At 39.3% G+C, this 27,733-nt stretch overlaps 1 protein-coding gene across 1 annotated transcript; it reads right to left on the bottom strand.

Annotated features, from left to right (window-relative positions):
* Positions 1–991: 991 nt before the first annotated feature.
* sec63 (SEC63 homolog, protein translocation regulator) lies at positions 992–27,345 on the bottom strand. Its single transcript, XM_066701433.1, has 21 exons — positions 27,140–27,345; positions 16,018–16,117; positions 14,917–15,031; positions 12,363–12,475; positions 12,194–12,255; positions 11,976–12,034; positions 11,811–11,861; positions 11,162–11,270; positions 10,943–11,037; positions 10,717–10,849; positions 10,034–10,126; positions 9,688–9,833; positions 9,136–9,283; positions 8,268–8,350; positions 7,520–7,579; positions 7,089–7,256; positions 6,045–6,206; positions 5,592–5,693; positions 5,394–5,492; positions 4,415–4,519; positions 992–3,987 (listed from the first exon to the last, which is right to left on the bottom strand). The coding sequence occupies exons 1-21, from the start codon at positions 27,261–27,263 to the stop codon at positions 3,850–3,852; spliced, it is 2,265 nt and encodes a 754-aa protein (XP_066557530.1). The 5' UTR covers positions 27,264–27,345; the 3' UTR covers positions 992–3,849.
* Positions 27,346–27,733: the final 388 nt, after the last annotated feature.

The following is a 27,733-nucleotide window of genomic DNA, read 5'->3' as shown; positions in this document are numbered from 1 at the left end:
CATTAAATGATTCAATGTCCTGCTTTATCCCCTGGTAGATTTGTGGATTAGGGGATTATTTTTTTTCTTCAACAATGAACCTGCAGTCAGACTAAATATAATTTATTAGAGAAAAAAGAAAGCAAGAAAAGAAGGGCATTGAATGTTATCAGTGATATGAAATGCAAATACTATTTACATTGTTCAGTATATAGGGTAAAAAGAATGGGTTTAAACTTTGAACTCAATGAGGTGGTTATCAAATTGATTTACCTGATTGTAGTACAGTTTATTCTTTTGTAAGCAGTTTATAACCTGTTCTTGCACTTGGACTTCAGTCTGGGTTCTTAAGGTCTTACAACAATACATTTCATTGTTCAAAAGTAGTATGTAAAGAGCTGTTTGAAGAGGTTATGGTCACTCAACATTTCTTTTAGCAAGGTTTGAAATGGAAGGCCACATCAATATTGCACCTAATGAGTTGCACAAGTTGTTTTCATCCTTTGCTTTACCCCGATTTCCTTCAACAGTGATGTACGCAGACCTGTCAGTGGTGAAAATGTAGATTAATTAAATACATCTGTATGCAGTACTATTGTTGACTACTTGTTTAGTCAAGAAGGCAAGAATTAGTTCTGCACGATCTCCCCATCCTGAATTCATCACAAAATCCCCAACCCCTAGCCCCCTCCATGGGCACAGTGGGAATGGCAAAGGCCTTGTGCGCTTTAATTTCTGAGGTTATGGTTGTAATAAGTAATCTCTGGAGATACCCAGGGGTGCAGTCCTTCTCAATGCTGCAAGTAAAAATGCATTACTGTGAAAATATTATCCTTTAAAAGATATCCTTGGCAGAAAACAGCCCTGAGAAGTGAAATTACAGACTTTGAAGAGACCTGAAAAGACATTGGGTTTGTTTGGTTTTAGAACTAAAAATAGTTACATTAGGATTATCTACATCCAAGTCTTTAAACAGGAACCTAATAATAATAATAATAATAATAAAAAGACATTTCACAGTTTAAAAAGTCTTACCTTTTTATTTGCAATGATTTAAATACAAAGAATATATAATGATATATTTTCCATTTACAATGACAATTTTATTGTAAACAAAATTGGCAGATACTTTATTATTGGGTAATAGTTCCTATTTGGCCTGTAAGGATTAAAAGACAGTATTATAGCTGAATTATTTAAGTTACTGCAGTTTTAACACAGCATGTTAACTAATGCTACATTCTTGCAGATTAATAATACTTAAATGCAATTATTTTCTTCTAGGTGTAAATTTTGATTTAAACTTAGTGGATGTACAGTTTGGTATTTGCATAACTGAACATGCAGCCCTATTTGAATCCTTTTCCTTGTACAGCACAATGTTTATACTGGTTAAAAAGAGACACACAAGGTAATCTATGCTAAACAATTGCTTACAATGTTTAGTTTATGTCTTCCCAACAGAACTATTAAATACATACATCAGTCAGCTATTTTTCTGCAAGAGGAGCTAGTATAACAAGTGATAAAAAACTGAAAGTGGTTAAAAGTAATGTCACAAAAGTAGGATTTGTATTTTTTGAGTGTACTGTAAATTGTAAGTGTGCTGCAATACCAATTTTAGACACTCAAAATCCACACAGCCTGAAGGGTGTTCTGCCATTAATGACAAGGAACCACAAGCAGCTGCTTACAACAGCAAGCGCCACAATTTGGCCATTTTCTTTATATTACAGTGACTTTGAAACTTTAGATTTCCATCTCTCTTGCCCCTGGTTTCATAACATCTCTGATGCCAGCTTGAGAGTTAACCAAAACATTACAACAATTAAGAGTTAATAAATGGTCCCATCCTTTTTAGGTGCTGTTCTCAACACAAATATTCCCTTTTCTGCCTGGGATTATTTTTTGTTTTAATTCAGATTAGTCCCCTGAATTCATTTTAACCTTTAGGGGAACAAAGAATAATAATTAAAAAAAAACACTACTGTCACTATTCCACCCTAATGAGTCCAGATTAAATTTTCTGCACAAAATAATTTTGTCAGCCCAACATTTGTGTGTGAAAAATAAGGTGTAGTGTTGGAATAATACAGTAGGATAGAGAACATTCTTTTTCCTTCCCACATTCTACTCATTTGATACCAGATCTGTTTCTCCAGGCCTCCCTTGAATCTTAAAATAGCGAGAATTTAGGATAATGTAACACAAACTGAATTGTACAAAACTGCAATGTGTCCATTCTCCGTCTCAATTAATATGCACAGGTTGACCTTTTCTTCTTTCTTCAAAAGACTCTCTCAGAAAGTAGTCTCCTAGGAAAATCATTATACAGATTAAAGCAAGATGTTTCTAAAGCCTGAAAAACAAAAGGTGCAACTAAAAGCAAATAACGATGTCCCCTCCAAAAAAGAAATAATCCAAGTATTTACCCATCCTGCCTCCCCCACCCCCAATCCCCCAACAGTGGAATCTACCATTGACTTTCTAAATTTAAAGCATTACAACCCTGTTATATAATAAGGCCTTTGAGATACAGGAGCCAACTGGAATGTACCATATAATACGCCACACTACCTTTCACTTCCAAATAAAAACCATCTCCAAAGTCTTATGTTTTTAGATTTGTAGATCATTGTGAGTGACGATCCTAAAAAGCTAGCCTGTATATTTTTATTGCATTAATGAAACGCACAGCCCAAACTATCTGCAACACCTCTAATTTTAAATGTGCGCAAACACAGAACCAAAGACACAGAGCAGCAGAAGAGAGAATTTCAATTAGTGAAACTGACAGCGATCATAATGTCATACAACAGCAGTCCCGAGATGTTTGATTCAGTAACTCTGTGCCGACATACCATTGCATTAAGGCAAATCGAGTAGAAACACTGTAATGTTGACAGAGTGGGTGGCTGTAGTCGAATGTCTTTTAAACATTTCACTTTTAGCTATATAGTCGAGACAAAACATTTGTCAACAGGTTCTCTCCTCATTTGTTTCTGATGAATGAAAGTACTAACAGAAGCACTTAAATGGAACCCACAAATGTGAAAGATGGCCTTCATGATAAACTGTGAAAAAAAGACCAGTCCACTGAGGCAACACCACTGTTCCATGCATCACTGTCTGCTAGTATCTCATGAACAATTACAAAAAACAAAAAAAAAATGCTTAAAAATCTAAAGCCTATTTATTGTATGGGAAATAATGCGACTTCTGGCAGTTTGAACCGAGTCAGGAGAAGAATGCCTTGCCTTAGTGACGGCTGGAGCACCCATTAAGAAAGTGTGCCGTGTTACAAAAGCAACTAAAATCCCAAACTGGAGACCTTTAGGTGCCATCTTAAAGAGATGCAACACTTTCAGAATGACGGCCAGCAGTTTTCCCCCAGTACAACCGAGAGTCCTTGGACATCCAGACTACAAAATAAAATACAACATAAAAAGTAGTGAGCCCCTTTGTTTATTTATTCAACTGTAACAAAATGTGCCTCCCCTCCCCTCATCCCTTTGCCCCGATTCCACACCATAGACACGGCTGCAGCGATCTCCAGTTGTTTAGGCTTTTCAGTTGGCGAGGCAGGGGACTCTGTCATAGGCAGTGCTAGAAAAGAAGAGCTTCAGGCCATCCATGTGTGAGCTGCATTTAATCATACACACACTAACAGCTGAGACTCGAGACCAAGAATAAGTGTCGGGGTACTGGTTCATCTTGCGTCTCCCCCCCCACCCCACAAAAAAAAAAAAAAAAAAAGAAACCTAGTCGGTGTTGACCTGTGTGCAAGAATGGTTTGATTTAGATTCTGGTTGTTGTTGGTGTTCACCAACGAGATCAGTCTGAGAGCTGGCGGCCGGACGGGAGGCCGGGCTAGTCGTCGTCGTCATCGTCCTCCTCGCTCTCCTCGATGCCATCGCTGTCCTCTTGGTCCTCCTCTTCCTCCTCAGTCTCGGGGATGTCCCACTGCGGGTGGTTGTCTATCATGGCCTTGGCCTCATGGACTTCCAGCTGTGACACAGAGCCAAGGTCAGACAGTGGGCAGGAACCCGCACGTCCCTCCTCTAAAGACCAGCACCCCAGCCCTCCCCACCTCACTGCTCACCACCCACCCTTACAGGAGTGGTTTGAAGGAGTGGAAAGAACATTTAATTTAAATAAATTCAATCTAAATTAAGCTGCAGTGTTTTCATGCCTGCTTGAAGGACATTCAGGTGTTTTTTTTTTTTTACATTATAAACAGTTTTAGTCCAAGGTATTCAAACCTCATTCACAATAAACAACACTAATTCAACCATCTCTTTTTGGGAATGTATACATTTTTCATTACCACTCTACAGAGACCTACAATTTGAGGGAAAGAAACCCCCCCACCAAAAAGAAAAACGTAATTGTATTTGTCCACAAAGCCTATGGATTCTGCAAATAAGACACTCACCTTTAATGGCTTTATCTGATCCAACCCCATGTAGGAATCTGATCTCAATATCACTGAATACTGATAATTTCCAGTTTTAGATGGTGCAGGGAATTTCAACTCAACCTTTAAAAACAAAGGCAATATACATATTAACTTCTATAACAAGTCTAATTGTTAGTATGCTGTGTACAGTATACACATGCACTTGTCTTCTGTACAGGGTTACCTCCCTTGCCTGGCTGCGTGTTTCAGGGAGGGCAGTTTATTTAGGAAATTCTAAAAGCAGATACTATCCAAACCCTCTCTCTGTACTATGAATCCAGGTCCCACTGGTTCAAGTATTGAAAGCACATATTAAAGACTGTTTACACACTCCTAACAGCAGTTTATTGCATGCAAATAAAAAGCAGGCATTCACAATCATTGTAAAGATCCCTTCCAGGATTTCTGGGCCATTTCCAGCTGCAGTCAAAACAAACCGTGTGCAGACCGGGCTCTGCCGCTTTAACAATCTGACACTGCTACATTGGGGTTGCCTAGCAACTAATTTGTGGAAGGCTGACAGGGAGGATGTGGGAGAGCAGTCCTTCAGACGTCATCTACAGACAGGCTGATTTCAGTAAAATGACAGCCATGTCTTGTGTACAGGCCGGCCCAACAGGCAGAATTGCATATGCTTGCTTAGTGATTAGGAGATATTCCAGACTTGAGCAGCATCTGCACTTCCAACATCTATCAATCAATCTGCACAACAAGCTGTTATGTTTAGGTTTTATTTATTTATTTTATATATTATCAGTGCCTAAGACTATTGATCAGTAAGTGCCCTCTAATTGCTTTTATTTTGCCAATTGAATGTAATCAGTCTTTACTGCTGGCCATGGAGGACTGCACTCTGTCTGTTCTTTGTCAGACACCAGCTCTCAGATCAATCCCAGGCCATTCCTCAAGAACAGCTCGCTCTGAGGGTCCCCTTTCAGTAACAAGCAGCACTAACCTCTTCAGTCTCCTTTAGCGTACAGACGTGATAGGGCATTGACACTAAAGTTTGTTCTCTCCTGTCAGCGATGTACAGCCACCACCACTCTTGCTTTTCCTGTAAAAGGTAAATATATATATATATTATAAGAATATCAATATTTCTGAAAACATTTTAAGCAGCAAGGAAATCTAGTACGCGAGGCAAACGACTCACCTCTGGGAAGTACAAGCTATAAACAGGATGTGTGATCTTTGATTTGGTCTCAAGGAGAGCCCGCTCTCTTCGTTGTATACTCTGCTGCAATGCTTCCCATTCCTACAGAGATAAGAGAGCCTTCAGGATAGGATCACTGGACAGTTTTGACACCTTCTTTTAAAAGTGTTGCACTGCAGACCTCCCGTTATGGTTCAAACAATTGATATAGTGACAAACAGTTTCCCACTGTGCCCTTCAAAATTCTACATTCAATTCACAAAGAAAGCGTCTATTGTAATATTTCTATCCTGACACTTACCCAGGTTAACTTAGTGGTCACAAAATTGGTATAATTCACAAAAGCAAAATGTGCATACAATATAATCCTAATTGAAGTTTAACACTAGAGCATTGTACAACGACATGGACAGCGGTCCCCCCGCGGTCAAACCCGGCTCCGTCGCGCCTCACCTCCTCGTTGTCTCCACCCATCTCCTCCACTTCCGTATCGCTCTGCTTGTCGCTCTCGTCGTCCCTCTCACTGGGAGAGTCCTTGGTGACCTCCCCGTCCTCAGACTCGCTGCCCTTGTCGGAGAGCTCATCGTCGTCCTCCTTCGCCAAGGCCGTCACCTCCTGCACGGCAAACCACACCATTTCATCATCGCGCCCGTCTCCAGAAGAGCTTCTACCTGAACACTCAAAGGCTGCGTTTACATGCTGGTAAGGCAGTTACAACAGCGGAGGTACTGTCACGATGTATAGAGGGTGTTATATAGCTGGTTAGCTTTTAGTCTTAAATAGTTTAAGCACCATACTAATTAGAACAAATTCAAAAGCCCAAAAGAAGTCTTGACACTACTTGACTCTTAACCCGCATGTCAACAGAGCCAAAGAGATCAACATACCATAACATGTTGTCCAAGTCAAATTAATTTAGGATCTTTCACCCCTTAGTCAGAAACCCTTTTATTCCACTTATTTCTATATTTAGTTGTGCAGTGTCCTTATTTGTACACAGGGTTATTTTCTTATTCAACTGTTAAAACTATGGTTATTTACAACATAAAGCAATAAAACTGTCACAAAGCAGTGAAGATATAAGAAACCACAGCCCCCGTTTCAGGATGTTAGACTGACATTTTTATTACTTTATATTACCTTAGAGCCCGAGAAAGCAAAATAAAGCTTCTAAGCACAGATACAATCTAATAAGTTGTGCAGAAAGGTTGATCAAGCTTTAAGCCAAGATGTCTTAGAATCCTGCAGCTTTCGAACAGGAATATTTTCTGTGATTCTGTCCAAAGCTGAACCGAAGTCTTTACTAAACAATCCAAGAAAATGAAATGGTCACATCCTTTCAAGAATGATATTTCAGAAATTTTAACATTATGTAGATCTAAAACATGGTAACTCATTAATTTAAATAAAAATAAGTTCCCCCTTTATATCCGATCTTATATGGTATGTAAACCTTCCATTATATAGGAAAGATTGCTATACCAAATATGTTCTTACATTTCCAGAAACGGTCCCGTTGGCTTGTTTCGGCTTGTCTGTTTTTTGCTGCTGCTGAGGAGTAACTTTCTTCTTGGTTAATTTCTTTTTCTTTGACTTTGAGGCCTTCTTAGCTCCTTTGTTTTTGTTCTGCCAGACTTTAATTTTGTTTTTGCTGGCGTCTCCCTGCTGTTACACAAAACAAAAATCAGAATTACACATACATTTATTTTTTAATCATTAGCGGGTAGGAGAGGAAAATCTTGCTTCAGTAGTTAAAACATATCGAAGCTAGAAAAAAAGATCAATACAGAACCTAGAAAAAGCAATACGATTTCCTCTACAAAAAACTAGATGTTTTCACATGTATTCACCAATTTGGATTCAACCCCTTTGATAACAGAGAAAAGAACTTATGTGAACAAATAAGGCTGGGTTAATATGCTACCTACCTCTTCTGTATTGTGGTCTTCTACTGCACACAATTGCTCCTGCTCCGTTTCAAAGAACTCCTTTAAATAATAATTAAAAATGTCATGGAAATGTCCTGTATACATTAAGATAATTGTGCATCTCATCAAATGCCCGTCATGCAACACAACACTGTAGTCCCTCACCCCACTGAGGAGTGCGACTAAGCCAGATTTGATAAGGTTTAAAATCAACGCACAGTGACGATAAACTACAGCAGCCGTTACACTGTAACGATCAGAGCCACAGTCAGTTTATGCCAGACCTACTGCTTTTCTGGATCAGAGCCATTACCCTTAAGGAGCCATTTAGGCGAGACAGGAATATCAGAAGAAGGAAATGTTTGGCTTGGTTTGGGAGCTGGAACTAACAACGGTAAGGTGCCCCCCAGTGGCGAATAGCAGTAACGGCATATTCACAAAAAGCAACTGCCTGCCCGAGGGTATAATCTTCTTGATACCGGTAAACTGGCCAGGGAAGGAGAACCTGTGGGCTCTTGCATTTCTGCTCAGACCCAGCACTCTCATCAACAGCTCACATTCACAAAGAGTCAGATTAGGGACAGTCCACAGCAAGTCAGTATCACAGAAAAGCTGCTTTCTCTGGCCTCCTGTTTGAAAGAGCAATAGGAAGCAGGAGATGGACTATTTTATTCTGTTCCTTTTATGTAAATCTACTGCATAAGCTTTCATCACTGATATGAACTAATGAAACGAACACAGTACTTACCACCATCCTCTTTCTTGTCAGAGTGACAGTGACGGTGACAATGGATCCTGCTGTGATGTTATTGCTGTCCTCGTCATCTAGCACTGAAAAGTCCCCCAAAAAACATCTCAATACAATCTCATTATCTAGACTTCCTTTCAAGTTTCTGCGCTTAGAAATCCCTGTGATATTAGCATCAAAAGAAACAAACAGGGAGAACTGAAAACGTTTTGCAGTTGCCAGAAAAGCCTCTGCCCCAGTTAATACAATATTAAACTGTGTAAAGGGAAAAGCTTAGGCTGAAAACCAATAAGAATTATACTTCCAAAAGACAATAAAAATTTAATTCTAATTCGGACGACAAAGATGTTCTTTAAAGTTCCTTAACATGCCAATTTTGCCAACATGCCTTTAGAACACTGAATTTAAAGTAAGAAACTATTCAACGCACATGACTATGATAAACTACCACGGCTTCCTCTCTTTCTGCTGTCTCACACCCCTGTGAGGGAATGAGCTGCTCGTGAGCAATAGGACTGTAGTGCCTTCCCACCCTGCGCTGCCTCCCTAACACATTCATGTTCAAGACTCTGGCTGCCAGGCGTGTGGTGTGGAGAAGTGATCGGATCTTATATTCTTGGATTCTGTTCCCTGATATTTCCCCGATTCTTTTTGATGGTGATTGTATTACTATTGTCATGTTGTGTGCATGTAGAATATTGTATGCTAGTGTTTGCAAGTCACCTTGGATGAAGGCATCTGCTAAAGGAACTAATAATAATAAATGGTCAGTGAAATGTACAACTTAAAGCTCGGATATACCTGTAATTTATTTTTCTTAGCATTTTAGCCATTTATTGTTAATGGTTTCTTAAGTAGAATACAATACCTTGAAGTTTGATATCCATGGTAATGTGAGGAATGCTCCCAAGAACTGCCATGACTTCATCATACTTCTCTTCCCCAAGGAAGCGCAGCATACTGCGTCTGTCCGAATCCTTCAGGCTGACGAGGTCCTGGATGCTTCTTACTTTGTACTGAAGAATGCAGGAGGCAATAACGTCAGAAGTCATTAAATCAAATAATGAGATCGCTTTATTTCTGCAAGATGCTGTGAACGCTGTGAAGTTAACACCACTCTTCTTTCAAAATTTCCATAAAATGTAACCCTCATGCTTTCTTAATATTTTTTAATGTGCAAAAGTATTAAACCATCAGGGCAGTGCTATTGGCTTAATGAGAGTAGAACTGTACTCCTATACAGTGAAATGGGGAATCTGTATTTATTTCTGATGGAGGATTTCATCAAGTACAATTCAGAGGAGGGGCAGAAGCTTCTTGTCACTGATAAACAGTTTTATTTTAAAGCACATCTGGCACAATTCTCAACTAGGTCTGTTTAAAAAAAAATAACAACTTGAGTCAGGGGGCGGTGACTTACTTTTTTGGAAACACAGTATCTCAGGTGTTCCTCTTCAAAGTGTGGGAGCTGCAGCAAAGGCGATTTGGACTCCTGCAGGCCTTGGACGATCATCTGAGAGAGCTTCATACAGTTCTCAATGGACACCAAGCGAGGAGCATGAAACCCTAAGGTGACATATCAATGAAGAACATTTGAGCCCCTTTTCACATTAACCATAACAAGTCACAGGCATTGAACAGAATGACCGCTAATCCAGAAGTACAAGGACAAGTAGACAGGAGAGTAATCAAATTCCTTCTTCTGTGCAGTGGGCTCCAAATTCACGTGCAATATAAACAGGTTTTATGGCACACAGTTCGCTTACCTCCTCGACTGTTTGCCATCATAGTGAGCTGACAGCCAACGTTCACCACTTCCTGAAGCAGCGCCGGACTCTTCCTCACAACAAACCTCTGATCTGTAAACAAAGACAGCAAAAGGAGTGAAAACAGGTTAGACACACTTTGAAGGCAATTTAAACCTAAAGCAAAAAAGCTCCGTTCTCTACAATGCTGGATCTCATTGCGGTGTTACTGGTGAGGATGTAAACAGTGTAGGCTATCATTATCATCAGATTAATAATACTGCTCCCGGCTTCATTGCAACTCATACACTCAATTTTGGCTTAATCCCCAATCTGTTTTCCACAGAGTCATATATAATGAGTATTCAAAAGGTGATGCTTGAGAAAGGAAATATATTTGTTGAGATTCGTAGGCAGACCTGCCTGTGATGGTTGTTTTCCAATGCAATTCATGCTTTGCTTTTATGTCCTGAAACCTTGCTTCTCACTCAGTAAGAAAAGCCTAATATTTCTTTATTAAAAATGGTCTTGCATGTGCCATTGATGCATGTGATGGTGCCTGTAAAGTGCAGATGAATCAGTACCTGCTCTGAGGTGCAATTCCCCCCTCCCCCCCCCCCCCATCTGATGTAAACACATTAAAGTGCTACAATATTTCTTTCCCCTCCAAATGACGGCAGGAGAAGTAATCCATGAAGTCATACCTTCCTCGATGTTCTCCGAAACGTCCATCCTAGCGAGATGAGCGAGTAACAGGACTCTGGCCTTCAGACTGTAAGGGTAGCAAAAGGGAGGCTCCTTCTTCTTCACATTGATGTTCCCTAGTTCCCGGATGAGCTGAAACGGTCATAAATCAAGAATGAATACCCGCCAGCCAACGGATGAGCAGTAATAAATCAGTTCTTAGCATACAACAAAGAACTTGATTACCTGGGGTACTTCAATGTTATCTGTGGGTCTAATTGTTGCTTCCTTGTTACTACGTGGGTCGAATTCAAATGCAGCTGTCAACACCATCGATAGGCCTGAAATATAATCATACATTAAATTGGTGCAGATCTACAAAAGCATCATGTTTCTCATCAAGTATACTTTACAGTTAATCTCAAACATGGACTTCAAAATGGATTTAAAAAAAGGGGTACTTACGTTTCATATTCATATTTGGGGTTTTATACATGAAATGCATAAAAAGCTGTGTCGTGTTGATCAGAATTTGATCACCACTGTATCTTATGGACCGATACCACCAAGTTCCCTAAAGAGATCAGGAAAGCAGAAACGAAAGAAGCCGATTACTCTGCACTCTCTTCACCAGTTTCAAATGAAGACAAACCAGCAGGAGCTAATATGCCTCACTCGGTCATAGCACGCTCTATCAGGGAGGCCCAAGAAGCCACCAGGCATCATTCCCCCAGCTAAACCCCAATTCTGTGTTCAAATGCACATTTCTTGTGTTTTAAAGGGGATCTGGCTGACAAATGAGATCTAAGGACATTCAATATTCATCAGTCCTGTCACACAGCCATGCAGTTAATGGTGTGGGTACCTTCAAATACAGGGCTGAATTAGCAATCTAAACCAAACAAGCAAGACAGACAAGTGGGGAGTGTCTATTGTGTAGAAATTACAGGACAGCTGTAAAGTGCATAATAAATTTAGCAATCTCAAATCAAATGCATTTGTAAATTGCCATGATGAACACAGCAGCCCGACTTCTGTCTTTTGAGGAAAAATAAACAAACAGGTAAAGTACACTGAAAAATAACTATGAAGGAAAATACATCTGAATACTCACCACCACGACAGGAAGAATGACCATGAAGGCAAGGCCATAAACAAGCAACACCTGTAAAACGATACGAAAAATTTACAGTTTTTATTGCAAAGTGGTTTATAGCAAAAACATTTTGGAGGTTTTATGGCAACAAAAAGGAAACCATTAAAAAAAATAAAAACTTACGAGCATGGAGTTTTTCTGGTCCACAATCCAAGCAGGCAAAGCAATCCCAAAACTTGAAGCTGGATAAAGAGGAAAAAATGTAGGTTAGCTTGGTGTTCGTTAACCTAAAATTTAAGGTTCAAAGAGAGTGGATAAAAAGCTTTGGATCTTTGCAATAAACAAAAACATAATTCATAAAATTATACTCAATAGCCCATAAGACTTATGCATGTGCGAACCTTGTGGACCATCAGGGTTGCCGTACTTCTCCCAATTTTTTCGTGACTCTTCATTTGTTAAACTGTAGAGATAAAGATCAGAGTTCAGTGCAGGACAATGTTAGAATTTCCATTTCACTGCATAGAAAGACACATCCTCCAGACTGCAATGACATCACAAAACACTTACGCTTGGTAGGCCTTTGCAATCTTCACAAACATCACCTCATCTCCACTCTTGTCAGGATGGTACTTGAGCGAGAGCAGGCGATACTGTTTTTTGATATCCACCACAGTCGCACCCTAGAAAAACACAGGTACAAGGTAAGTATGGATAAACACTTAAAGCCTTTTATTCTTCCACTGATTATGTATGGTAAGGCAATGCCTGGCATGTACAATACTGACCCACTGCCAATTATAATTGAAAAGGAGATGAAGGAACACCATGATCCAACTTTTCCACTTTCTGGGTTCGATCTCCCACTTACAGTTAATGAGGTACAGAATTACTTGAGTTGGTGACATTATCAAAATCAAAAGTGACTAAACAATTGACCATGCTTTTGTAGACTTTGTTTTCAGTTACATTTCTGTTCATTCTGGAGTGAACAGACTACAGAGGACTGCTCCAAGACAACCTTCTGGGGACCACAAGATGAGAAACGTCTGTGCTGCAGTTGACAGGTGAATGGGTTTTCCATTCTCTTGCTGAAACACAGCTTTGCCACAGGTCATGCAGCCCCCTCGGCCCACACAGTCTGCATGTATCAACATCTTTTTTCTCTTCTTTAATCTAGCAGCACAGCACAGCACAACTTTAGATGAAGAAATACTGAATAATACAGTCTCTCAAATGTAAATACATAATGCACTCAAGCCAATCGTAACTGGGTCAAATGGAATGCTGGGTGCTGAACGCTACGATTCTCAGAACGTCAGTCTTCTCCTGTCCCTGCTCGTCACCATTTAATTAAAAGAACAATAATTTGCAGAACTAAATCACGGTAGAGGTGTTAGAAAAGGCCATGGGTGTTTGAGTTTCCAGGCTTTGTAAGGAAATGTGAATAAGGGAGCCCATCTGTACATTGTACTATATTAACATTTAGGGTGGATTCACTAGAAAATAAACAGATAGCCTTCAAAGAAAAAGTAAAGTATAGTTTAGATTAGGATACCCTTTACAATCTTACATAAAAATTATAGAATAGGTGCGAAAAGTATAAAAGTATAGAACATTCACAAAGACTAAGGCCTGGGACAAAAGTAAAAACTTTGTCCTACCTGCGAATCATGGTTCATGGTTCAATTATTGTCAGAAGCCAATTTATTAAACTTTGCAATTTGCAGGTAGGACAAACTTTTGATTTGGTATAGTCCTTAAGCTGGGGTCACAATACCCGATTTCTACAATCTGACCCGATTTTGAAATGGTGGGCAGCTCACACTTAACGACTATTTTGCACCGAATGCATGTCTTTTGTATCGTGAAGGAGCGCACACTACAGGATCGCTTAAGTACAGGGGGACACACACTTCACGACTGATCTAAACCCTGTGTCGTGGGGAGCTCCAACACAGCCTCTCAACTCCCCAAGCCTTGTGGAAACACACGTGATCCATCCAGAGAAAAAGGTAAACAAACACGGACGTGGACATTTACAGGTTATGTTCGTGAATCAGATCACCAATGGGATCTGTGGATTTCTGCAGATCAGTATAAAACTGCAGAAATCTGCGCAACAAGAACACAACCAAGCCGCTGTTGCTGTTTGTGTTTGTCTGTGCGGACAAACAAAAAGTGGACAGAAAAGAGGATGTGTGTGAAGACATGGCTGGGGAGGCGAGGGCAATAGTCTGTCTACTCTGTATGAGAGCTAGAGGCGAGCAACACAAAGGCTATATCCATCCCACAGAATGATCATCGCATTGTAGGGATCGATATTTAGCGCAGACCTGGGTCAATTACAGACAACCATTGGTATTTGAAGTATTTTAATAAATACTTAGGAGAATAAGATTTTCATGTCATGTTTATTCTTCCCATTTCGTTTTTCTTATTCAATCAGCTCAGCTATCATTGGCTACTAATCACATCACTCTCCACGGTCAGTAAAATTGTAGGGGCTCCGACTAGCTTAAGACTGGATCGGAGGGCAAGTGGTTGCACCGTAGCCTGTCTCACACTGCACGACCATCGGTAGCGGGGACGTGCCTCGAACAAGCTGCTTGTCATGAGGGCCAAAAAGGGCTCAAATCAGGCTTAAAATCATGTAGTGTGACCCCAGCATTACTCACACCTGCCTACATATAGGTTTATGTACCTTGTTTTGTAAAATATAACTGGGGAAAGTGCAGCCATATACTGGTAAGAAACCTAAAACACCACTTCTATAGTTTATTAAAAATGATTAGCGTATTAACCATTAGGAATTGCTAGGGCTGTGGATGGATGTACACACACCACCACACAGTGTGGATGAAGCTGGCAGAAATTTGCCTGTTTTCTGGCAGACATACAATAAACATTGAAGCTTTAGCAATACATGGCTGCAGCTCCCCCTCCTCACACACACACTTCTCATAGCCAGCTGTGACCTCTCAGTGTCCCAAATCAAATCCTCTCCCCCATTAGGCACATAAATGAAACCATCAATGGCAAATATACTTGGACTGGTGCATGTTTGATTTTCCTTTAAACGATGCTCAAGAAGTAAAAGGAAAGCCTTTTAACAGTGACTTACCGGTTCTAGGTTCAGGACCTCATATGGGTTGTATTCTTCATATTCCCTTTCTATTTTTGAAACTTTGTAGGCAAGGAATAGAAACACAGCCCATCCAAACAATAGTGCTACTTTTCTGTTAGGCACAAAAAAGGTTAAAACCATTAATGATTTGGAATATGCTGGAAAGGCAATACAAAATTGAAATGGCAAACTCATTTTAGCTGCTCCCAGGCATGTACAGACATGAGAGAAGTAATACCAAATATACACACACAAATAAATACATTGGTGGAGACAATAACATTTTGTCAGCCTTATTTTTTCACTCGACAGAAAAGCAGAAGCAAATTAAACTTTAATCATTTCCATGGCAACCAAAATTGACCTATATTGCACAGACAACGGAGATCAGCAGCAGTATTACAGTTCGTGTTCTGATTATATTGTTAATTAAATACGCGTTGTCAATCTCTACATCAATTAAATTATTTTTTATGACATATTAAGGTCAATTACAATGTTTGGGCTAACAAGTAGCTGTGAATGAGCGGTTAAGGAAAGTAACATTTTGGGTAGCAGGACATTTTCACCATTTCCAGAGTGGTTTTGTTGTATATATTCACCTATAGATATCAGGAGAATAATTAAAACCTGAAAACATTTTTGTGTTTCAGTACAACTTACAAGACTGCAAATACATGACTTTCGTCTCTTTGAGGGTGACAGAATATTACAAAAAGCGAATCTGTGGACTCCAAATATATTGAATGATACGGCTGGGAAACTGTTCATTAGGAATATAGACATTGGAGATAACTTGACCAGTTTCTATATCCAGATGCTGCTAACCTTAGAAGAGCAGGCATCTTTCTCCACTGAGGGGATTTTACTCTCCTGTGGAGACAAACTATCAGGATGAGAGAACTATTCAACATTATGTTGAGTAATGGTTCCTTCCATAGTTTATAATATTGAGTATGGACATTATGACTGAGAATACACACAGTTTGAGTTTACGTCAAAAGAGTGCTGGGTTTAAGTCAGAAGAAGTCTCCGTCAGTGCATGAACATCTTTAAAACTCCAACCCTTTGGCTACAAATAAAAGAAATCTGACTCACTTTAGTGTTGGAATAACACTTTGTTGCGACTTCATCAACCGCAACCGATACCACAGACATCTTCCATGGACTTTCCTCAAAGCCTTTAAACGAAGTTGCTCTGTTGAAACAGGTTAAAAAAAAACAAGAATGAAAAATTAGAACAAAAGCAAAGCTGGATAAGGCATTGGCTCTTCTGTATATAGAAGTGTATACTACAGTATATTTCCACATTTAGGTAAATATCTAAATTATTAGCCAGTTTATTCAGTGTCATTTTGGTACAACACTATGAAAGGCACTGTTTTCTTTATAGACACTAAAAACAATACTTATCTTTGAAAATAAGGAATCGATTTTATGTGGACTACAAATGAACAACTCTCCAAAAACTAGGTCAAACAGTCATATTGTTTGAGACTTCCATACCAGCATGGCTTTATTGATTCATTTTGTTTTAAATTGCTTCCTTTCCAAGACTAAGAGAATGACAGAATGCAAGCCTCTTCCACTCAATCACAGTCAGTCAGTCCCCTGACACAATCGTGGCCTGTCCGGTCACTTGACTGGAATACCACAGAGCATGCGTGGGCTATCCTTGACCAATCCCTGCAAAAGCTTCCAAGCAAATATTCTTCCTGCGACTCCCTGATGGAATCCTGCGGATGGAACCTTCAGATTCTCAGAGTTCTATACACAGATTTATGTTACAGATGTTCACATCCATTTACTTTCTGCATCCTTATTTCTGTATACATGCTAGCTCAGGGAAGCATTATTAGACATTTCTGTAGGACTTCCATCTGTGCTAAAACCCATTGGGGCACTGTGTCCACAAGCATTCTCTTTCAATAATGATGGAGGCTTATGATTATACTTTTCTAAAAGTTATATAGTGCTCAATGATATGCAAATATGGGAAATTGCTTAGATTCAGCTCCTCTCAGAGGGTCTCCCAAGAAAAAATGATTCCAAACATATGCTGTTATGGGGGGGGAAAAAAAAGATCTCTGGGCCTAAAAGGACTTCGGTAAGAGAAAATAAATAGGGTTGACAAATTCAGCCTCTGTATGAAAAATAATGACAGTAGAAAGGCAACATCTCAATTTAGCTTGATAGCTGTATTGTGTATGTTTTGTGTAAGTTACCAAAATGTACATACTGTGTCTATAAAGTCTACACCCCTTAAACATTTTCACACTTTTTTTTTTTTTTTTTTGAGTCTGTGTCCCCGAGTCATGCATTCCACTTACCAATACACCATATTTTTAAAGGGGAAAAGTTATTGTGAAAATGTTATTTTCAAAGTACAAAACTGAAATATTATAATTTAAGTCTCCACCTTCAAGGTAATAGGTGGAAGCAACTTTGGCAGCAATTACAGCTGCGAGTCTGTTGGGATTGGTCTCTACCAACTTTGCACACCTAGATTCGGCAATATTTAACCATTCTTCTTTTCAAAACTGTTCAATCTTTCATGTTCCTGGGGAGCATTGATGGACAGCAATCTTCAAGTCATGCCATCAGTTTTTCATTGGACAGGGCTCTTCTGGGCCACTAAAGGACATTTACCTTTTTGTTCCTTAGTCACTCCAGTGTAGTTTTGGCTGCATGTTTCAAGTTGTTGTCATGCTGAAATGTGAAAGTTTCAGCTTTCTTGCAAAGGGCAGCAGGTTTTCCTCAAGGACCCTTATTTACTTTTCTCCATTGATTTTCTCTTCTGTCCTGGCAAGTGCCCCAGTCTCTGCCGATGAGAAACATCCCCAAAACATGATGCTGTCCCACCATGCCTCACAGATGGGATGGTGTTCTTTGAAGGATGCGCTGTGCTAGGTTTGCACCAGACATATAATGCTTTGCATTTAGGTCAAAAAGTTAAATTTTAGTTGTCAGACCACAAAACGTCTTGCCACACGGCTACAAAATCTCCCAAGTGTTTCGGGGGAGCTTTCTTGAGTAATGGCTTCCTTCTTGCCTCCTTACCATACAGGCCAATTTAATGGATTGCTTGGGATGATGTTGTCACTTTAACCAGTCTTGGCCATAAAAGCCAGTAGTTCTAGCAAAAATTGCATTGGCCTTCTGGTAGCCCTATTCAGTTTTTTTTATATACATTACACAATCAGGAAATGCAAGTGTTCTTCAAAGGTTGAACCATGAACGAGAATAAAAGAGGACATGAATAGACAGGAAAAACAGACTAGAGCTATTTATTGCCAGATGACGCACACATTTTTAATACAAGGCCTATTCACTAAAAGCAACATTTCAGGGGAAACAAAACAGAGCTGCATTCATTTTTAAAGACACTGCCATGCAAGTCTGAATATTTTAAACTATCTTGCCCTCAAACCAGTTTTAAAAGACCTAGCCTAGAGTTTTAACAACATTAACAACTAAAATCCTAATTTGATTCTGTGCAGTGTTCTCCCACAAAACACCTTCATCCAGGAATGAAAAAAATCAATGATAAAACTACCCATCACAGGGAAGGAAGTTACCATCGCGTTTATCTTACTCTCCTGAAAAAAACTGTATTTTTTCCATAAGGTTTTATACCTAAGCTTCGCTTTAATGGACAACTTGAACTGCTCTGAAGAAGCAGAGCAATTAAACTGCCCTTGTTGTTTACAATCTATTCAGTGGGGCCCAAGCAGGTGAAAAGGCAAGCACAGATAAATGTCGGGGAAGGCATTAATACAAGAGCTTGAGGAAATTGATCAGACTGCCTCCAGGCCAGAACACAACACCGGACATGCCAGAGGCACTGGAAGGATCAAATGCACCTCATTCTTTTGTTACTTCATGTTTAGTGACATCATGGACCTAAAAATGACTGGTCCAAGTCTGAAAGGAATCTAGGTCGGATGAAGATATTTCTGTCAATGCTGCAAAACTCAAGAGTCACTATGGCAATGCTGTTGGTCTGTACATGCAGAGAATGACTTGCATCACCTACTGATTTCTGTCATTTTTTACTCTGCTGCTCAATTAAATCATCTTTACGAGGACCAGGGGATCGTTTTCTTTGGTGGGGGGGAACACTGAAAATGACAGATGGGATGTATCACAAAACAAAATTCCTTTTCTTGCACAAATGGAAGTATAATTATGCTACACAATAGCATTACTTATTACATCAGATTATATTGATTTAAATACCTACATGAGCAGTTGGGGGACAGTACAATATTTACAGTATTTCCTGTACATTGTGTGCATGTAGGTCTGTGAATATTTTGTATTTGTGATGGGTTAACCAGCTGCATTTTTTATAAAAATATTACTGATATTTCTGAAAAACATTACAAAGGATGTCACGTGCACAACACCTGAGTTAAAGAACAAGCAACACTAAATTAAACATTATAAAGACATGTTTGATACATTGTGTTGTTTAACTTCACAGAAACTTTCTGGAGTAGTAATTTTTAATAGTCGATTAACCAGTCAATTTGCTTCATGTCTGAAGGACAAAAAAAAAAAGCGCGTTTTAAGTTGTAGTTTCCCTCCATGAACTCAAAGCTCACCCAAAATACCTAGAGTGCTGCATTTCAAATGAAAGGAAAATCTAAACCTCTTCTTTTACTCTATAAACTATCCTCCCCCAGGCCTTCTGTACATTTTGGCAGTGGTCCAGGGAGAGTGCTGTTGATGTTAGACAACCTTCAAGTAAGAACCCATGGCTTATAACAAAGGAGATGTACCAACCTTGCTTCAGACATGTACAAATTAAAACAACAAAAAAATGATCTTCATACAGACCTCTACAGTCTTCGGATATTACATCAGTTCTTTGGGAAGGTTATCAAATTCAAATACTGCATATTGCCCAACTTTAACAAGATACGTCTGTCAAGTTTAATTGCTTTTTTTGTGTCAGTAATTGATTCAATCAGTGTCGAAAATGTATTGATCCTGGTTTTACACACTGCTCGTTCACTAAAAATGCTTTAAAACAAATCTAAAGGGAATCCCATTACTTTTACAGCTATTACAAAAACAAGCTTTAAGGTACACCACCTTCACCAGAAATGTTATGCTTTAAATAAACCATTAGAAGGCAAAGTTAGCTCATCACATATTTAACTTAAGGAAATTGTATTGATGTTTTTCCTGTGTATTTACACATTAAAATGTAATAAAATAAAACAAACTGAAGGTTAAAAGAATCAGTCTCCTATACTCGCTTGCTTCATCTTTAAAAAAAAAAATAGATTAGATACTGATCATAATATTACAGCAAGCCAAATTAAGGGATGCTCACGTTTTATAGTATTCATCGTTAATTACATACAGATGGAGTCCATAACAAAGGCAGTTTTATGGACCAGAAAACTAGCACTGTTCTGCTGCTGTCTGTACAACTTGCACTGCCTGGGGGAGGAGAGGATTGTCATCATTGCTGCAAATGACTATCAAAACTCAAGTTAGCAGTATACAAGCCTGCTCCTAAACGTTTCAAACGCAAAACAAGAAAATCTTTCATTACTCCTTATTGATGAACGGCTAGCAGCAATGCGTTTCAACACAGCTATGTGGACATAAGCAGAAACACCCACGCAGTACATGAGAGTCGGATGCTGCCAGAAGGCTATTGAAACAAGGAAGTAAGTTGAAAGTAATACAAATGTAGTAGCAGAGAAATACAAAAATAAAAAATTCTTACCATTGATTGTTCAACAGATAAGAAAGCTCTTCCCATTGGTGGTACTTAATGCATGGGTATGAGGACCTTTAATTTCACAGTGGAACATTTTAGAAATATCAGTTTTTGTTCTAGTTAACATATGGTCCTTTTCATTCACACCAAGGAAAGAATTTCTAGCAACCGTGCAGTTAATAATTCTCCATGTATTTGTCTGCTTTGTTGAGTTTAATATTTAAATAGCTAGAGGGAACCGATTCTGCTGCTGGTGTTTTTTCTTGTTTATTTACACTTTAAGATCTCAAAAACCAAACTAACCTCTGATTAGTTGCCTTGGCCATTAAAAAGAGAAAAACATGAAGATGTTTAATTACAGATTTTAGCTAAACATGATAACATGCAAAGTAGTATTTGGTTTATGTAGCGTATAGATTCAGAACAAGTATATGAGCGAACACTACATTTATTGCTAGTTAATAAAATAAATACGGGAATGAAAAAAAAAAAAGAAAGTTAGATGCCAAAGTGAAATGACAAGAACATAAATTGGTGTTTTGTGCATTGGTTTCTCTCAGCAACAGTGTAATCTAAATGCTACTCTCCCATAATCATACAGTCCATTGAGAAATAAACTGCTAAAAAGTGTCATATATAAATGCTCCTGTCACAACAACCCCACTGAGGATTCATCTTTAGTTTGAAAACCAGGGCTTTATTAAGTAAAACCAAGGCTAAGTGTCTCTTGGGTAGCAGAAGAGTAACAATGAAAACATTTGGCAAAATTTGTGTTCCTGACACAAAAGTTTGCCCAAATTCCATTACATCAATGTGCTACATTAACTGATAAATGTTATGCATGTGTAACCTGCTCCTAAATGGTTCAAATTAGAAATAGTTTTGGCAACAATTAAAAGTATAAAAAATAAAAACTCTGACCTATTTACAGAAAACTCAGGAAAAGATATTTGAAACATTTGAGCATTTAATGTACACTAAGTATTATCCCTATATAGTGAGGGAAAAAAGTATTTAACAGTGAGAGACAGAATAACAGCAAAAAAAATTCAGAAAAACACATTTCAAAAAAAGTTATCAATCAGCAAGATTTCTGGCTCCCAGGTGTCTTTTATACAGGTAACGAGCTGATATTAGGAGCACTCTCTTAAAGGGAAGCACTCTCTTAAAGGGAGTGCTCCTAATCTCAGCTCGTTACCTGTATAAAAGACACCTGTCCACAGAAGCAATCAATCAATCAGATTCCAAACTCTCCACCATGGCCAAGACCAAAGAGCTATCCAAGGATGTCAGGGACAAGACTGTAGACCTACACAAGGCTGGAATGGGCTACAAGACCATCGCCAAGCAGCTTGGTGAGAAGGTGACGACAGTTGGTGAGATTATTCGCAAATGGAAGAAACACAAAATAACTGTCAGTCTCCCTCGGTCTGGGGCTCCATGCAAGATCTCACCTCGTGGAGTTTCAATGATCATGAGAACGGTGAGGAATCAGCCCAGAACTACACAGGAGGATCTTGTTAATGATCTCAAGGCAGCTGGGACCATAGTCACCAAGAAAACAATTGGTAACACACTACGCCGTGAAGGACTGAAATCCTGCAGCACCCGCAAGGCCCCCCTGCTCAAGAAAGCACATGTACAGGCCCGTCTGAAGTTTGGCAATGAACATCTGAATGATTCAGAGGAGAACTGGGTGAAAGTGTTGTGGTCAGATGAGACCAAAATCGAGCTCTTTGGCATCAACTCAACTCGCCGTGTTTGGAGGAGGAGGAATGACCCCAAGAACACCATCCCCACCGTCAAACATGGAGGTGGAAACATTATGCTTTGGGGGTGTTTTTCTGCTAAGGGGACAGGACAACTGCACCGCATCAAAGGGATGATGGACGGGGCCATGTACCGTCAAATCTTGGGTGAGAACCTCCTTCCCTCAGCCAGGGCATTGAAAATGGGTCGTGGATGGGTATTCCAGCATGACAATGACCCAAAACACACAGCCAAGGCAACAAAGGAGTGGCTCAAGAAGAAGCACATTAAGGTCCTGGAGTGGCCTAACCAGTCTCCAGACCTTAATCCCATAGAAAATCTGTGGAGGGAGCTGAAGGTTCGAGTTGCCAAACGTCAGCCTCGAAACCTTAATGACTTGGAGAGGATCTGCAAAGAGGAGTGGGACAAAATCCCTCCTGAGATGTGTGCATACCTGGTGGCCAACTACAAGAAACGTCTGACTTCTGTGATTGCCAACAAGGGTTTTGCCACCAAGTACTAAGTCGAAGGGGTCAAATACTTATTTCCCTCATTAACATGCAAATCAATTTATAACTTTTTTGAAATGCGTTTTTCTGGATTTTTTTGTTGTTATTCTGTCTGTTGTTATTATAGACTGATCATTTCTTTGTCAGTGGGCAAACGTACAAAATCGGCAGGGGATCAAATACTTTTTTCCCCCCACTGTAGCTAACAGCTTTATACAATGTACCAAAAATAAGCTAATGTTTTGCACTGTATTAGCATCAATCTATATCAGAAATGTGTTAATTCATTTTGAAGTCCTGTCACCTACTTGTGAGCATGAGAGTTTCATATTTTTAGTTTAAAAGAACACTTATTTCTAAAAAAAAAAAAAAAAAAAAAAAAAAAAAAAAAAAAAAAATCTTTTAAACATCAGAAATACACACATATGTACTCACAATGTGATAGGCCAGTCACATTCCATGCAAATGTACTGGTACTGATGGTATCATATATATCATTATGCATCAACATCCACAAAAAATACCAGAGAATCCTTATTCAATTATTTTCACGTAGCAAAGCACTGAAGAATATGAAATTCAGTACATCGGGCAAAATAACACTTGACAAAAGATAAAAGACAGAACAGGATATCAAACGTCAAGACTGAAAGGATATTTATTTTGTACTCCAAATAACAATTCTGATGCAATGTCATAGTGGCATTAACATTTTGATGGGAATTATATGTACAGTTTCCACAGCTATGTGAACAGTGTACAGAGGATACATCCTTTAAGTCCAGTGTGCCACTGTGTGTTCTGCGAGGCTCTAGAATGGGGTTAAGATCCCAATTTAGATCATTCACTACAGTATCTATTTGGCTTTATGTTAACCCAGAATAAAAATACTAATCGTTCTTCTATATATATAGTATTGTCTTGAATTTTTTTCCTGTAATAGAACATTTGTACCCTGTATTAATCAAATCTCTAACGTATTGTACATTTCCCACATTCTCTCAGTCCTGCATCTAATGGCCTGTGCCTTGTAATAATTCACAGTAATACCCATGACGTGTCAGACACCAGCCTTTTTTTGCATTTTATTAATTTACCACCTACTGCCATACTGCATAACGGTTCTTAAAATAAATAAAATTAAAAAACAGCAGCACTGAAATATCCCCAATGAAGCCTATTAACGGTTGTTTGGTGAGGGTTTGATTGACTCCCTCGGGAATGGCCTGATGAAAATCGCAGGCAGGTTTTACAGCATCATGTCAGACTGTTCCGGGGACAGATTGCTGATGTTATCCCAACCAAACGTCTGATAATCACAGATCAGCTATGATGTGTGAGCAAGTGTACAACAGCTTTAAAAAATAAATAAATACAAACGGATGCAAGTAGAAAACTACACTTGGCACACATTTAAATTCTCTCAATTGTATGAGGGGAAAACATTAATAACATGCACCTATTCTGAAGCACTTATTTTGTATCTTTATCAGATTAGAGGTTTAGACCATTCAAACACACATCTGAACGTGGGTTTGCTTGTACAGATTAGTGTGAGATATATTCAGATCTATAAACTCCCCGTACCTGTAATGCATGCAATTAACTTGGGGTACATTTTCCATTCTTGTCACCCTGCTAATGTACACTAATATTTCTTCTTAAAACCACACAACAATCTGACGAGCCTACAACTAACTTCCACATGGACACACTCAGATTTATGTTTGTAACACAGACGTACAACATGGAACGAAAACGTGACATTCATTTAAATTGTATCGTCTCAACCACGATCACATTCACAGTATCTGAAACAATGCGGCCCTGATACAGTTCTGTAAACTTAATTTAGCAAAGGCTATTACACTTCCCATATGCAAATGCTGTAACATAAGTAAGAGAAAAAATTCTGCTGTAAAAAAACTGATCAGTGACACTATTCTTGGAGGCAGTTTTCAGAACGTTTTGTCTTACTGCACAAAAGCCCCGGAACTGCAGTGGGGTTTTAATTACAGAAGACAGAATACTTTTCCGAGTCTTCTTCAGAAGATGTCAATATCTCTAAAGGGTTTTAATGTGAAGCGTGTAATTTATTTTAGATGTACATCGCGTTCTATGATCTGGTATTCTTTTAACATTGTGTTCACACTCTTAATTGTCTAGTCTACTGCTATGTTTTCTTGATGAATGGTACTTCTTTTTGTAATGGTATTTTATTGGTTTACTCCTTTGTGAAGTAGTTTTATATTTATTCATTAAATAACAATTAAATGAAGATTACAAATGTTAGAAATTCCATTAAAATGTTTTACCTTGAATCCCTTATTGTATATTACCAAATGTACAGCAGTTGCCTATGTTTTGTTAAATAACCTAAGGGATGTCTCATGGATTAGAAATAGAGCAGGACAAAACTGATGCCAACTTTCTTTTGCAAAGATACTTGTAACAACCACTTTTTTCGAATAAAGTATGGAAATCTGAAAATGTCAAATCCTTGGTTAGAGGATTTGTAGGTGGCTTATGGAGTATGGACCTATAATAAGTATCTATTTTAAACCTTTTTGTTAAAATGTGGGTTGTCTCCAATTTACCTTGTCTTTGGTTCATTTGTCCATTCTTTTTTTAGTCTAGTAAGAAACTGATGGAGAGAAATCCTCACTGGGACCAGCACCACTGCAGAGATGAAACACTGAATACCTACCTAACCACAATGGCAGAACTTGTGAAGAAAACAAATTAAATACAAAGTCTTCATAAATTAAAACAACCCCTGAATGTAATTCCAACATTTAATAATCCATTTGTCCCATTTTATCATTTAAAATGGAAAAGAACTGAATCTTTCATATATTTTGATATGATATTGATCATACCATATGTATTGCAAAATGACCATGGATATTAAAGGTCATCACTTTCGATCAGACCTGAAAACTCAACAAACATGATTTAATCTGAAGATCCTACTTCAGATAGTAACTACAGCCCTGTTTCACTTCACACTGCAGATTAGATCACAGCCTGCCTTTTGTTCAATTCAAAATTGTACTACATGCTCCCTATTGAAGCATTTGGATTGTAATCCTTAATCTCATTTACTATCTCATACTGTTTTTGGCATGCTTGTATAGCCTATTGCACTGCTGTAGTTAGGTAAGGTTATCTTAATAGGTTATGATTTTGTTAAACCACCTGGCACTGTGTAACCTTCGCACTCACAGTGCCTTGTAAATTGGAGTTGTCATGTTTCAATATGAGAAGCCTTCGATAATCACAGTAGCAGACATTTAAAAAAACACTATATATGTGAACTAGCATTTATGCACAGTGATAAAGGACCCAATACAAAAAGGCCCTACCAGTAATGAACCTGCGCAGCAATGCTTGTGGTTTTTGTTCCACACTTAGTTCTCAAGTTACAATAATTCATCTAAGCTTGAGTTTAAAGTCCCAATCCAATCTTCAAAAGTCCACAGGAGACAATGGATGTACGAGACCCTGCAGGACACAGCCACTGCAGTGGGCAGCCCAGTCTGCAACTGGAGGAACGGACTGAACTGATTCATTGCACAGTACTGTTATCAGTGCCCTGAAACTACAGTGCAATCAAGATAGTATGAAATATTTAATTGACCACCTGTCAGGACACTACATACTGACACACACGTGTTAGAAACCTCACACTTGAATCACTGGTTTAAACATGTCATTCTGAACGAGGTTAGGTCGGACCTCAGAAACTGATAAGAGAAAAGCTATCTGTACTAAGCGATACAGCAGCTGCTGCTCTCGATTTAGCTGGGGTTGTTACACTGTGGTTATAATCTCACTGGTCGTGTGAGTCACAGCAGTATTATCTGTGCAAAAGCCCGAAACAAAGCCCTTGTGAACGAATCAGCCAAAGCTACAGCCCCTCCAGCTCTGTTTTCGACCATGAAGCTCCCATACTGAGACACACACACAAGTTATCTCGACTCCTTGCCGTTCAAATCGTTACACACAAGTCTCCTCAAATCCTCGTCTGCTAGCCTGGTACGACTGTCCTGTAATGAACCCCCATGTCTCTCCCTCTCTCACGGAAACAAACCTGCACCGGACCCGGTATTGGAGCGGCGGCTCCAGGCCTCTACAGGTCTGCACCCTGGGACTGACACTACTGTATGTGCCCGCTCCCCCTCACCACCCCAGGCTGTCACGGCCGGAGTCAGGGCCTCACCCGCGTTCTGGTCCCGGGGCCAGAGGTAGTAGGTGGCGGGGATGACAATGAGTCCAACGAAGGACGTGAGGAAGTAGAAGAAAGTGTTGCCGTTTTCATCGTATTGGAACTGCTGCCCAGCCATTGCGGAGCGGCGCTCAAGACCCCTTCCTCTCCACCGCCGAGGATGCCGGACTACTAGGTACAGATGCCCGCAGAAACACACGGGGAAACAACGCGATAGTCTGCGGGATCTAGGGTACGTGGCTTACGCAGGCGCAAATCAGGCTAAGAATCGTCATCGTACCTAGTACGTAGATCGCGTTCTTGTAGCGCAGATTCCTTCAATTCTGCGCAGGTGTGCAGAATTCACAGATCCCATTGGTGGAGCAGCGCAGATTCGCGCAAACTGCGTTATTGTTCACCAGACTGTCCCTGAAACTCCAGAGCATCTTTGCGTTGCCTTACTCTGTCCGCTCAGAGGCAGTGTATGGAAGGCTCTAGTGCCACAGCAGTGCATGTGTTCCTGTTGGGGCAGAATAGGGTTTATGAATATATATGACTTCGCATATCCAAGGACCGCTGAGTTCCTATTATATATATATATATATATAT

This window comes from Amia ocellicauda, chromosome 1, assembly GCF_036373705.1.
Source record: "Amia ocellicauda isolate fAmiCal2 chromosome 1, fAmiCal2.hap1, whole genome shotgun sequence".
NCBI lineage: Eukaryota > Metazoa > Chordata > Actinopteri > Amiiformes > Amiidae > Amia > Amia ocellicauda.
The sequence above is the reverse complement of the archived record's forward strand: the minus strand, read 5'-3'. Positions and strand labels throughout refer to the sequence as shown.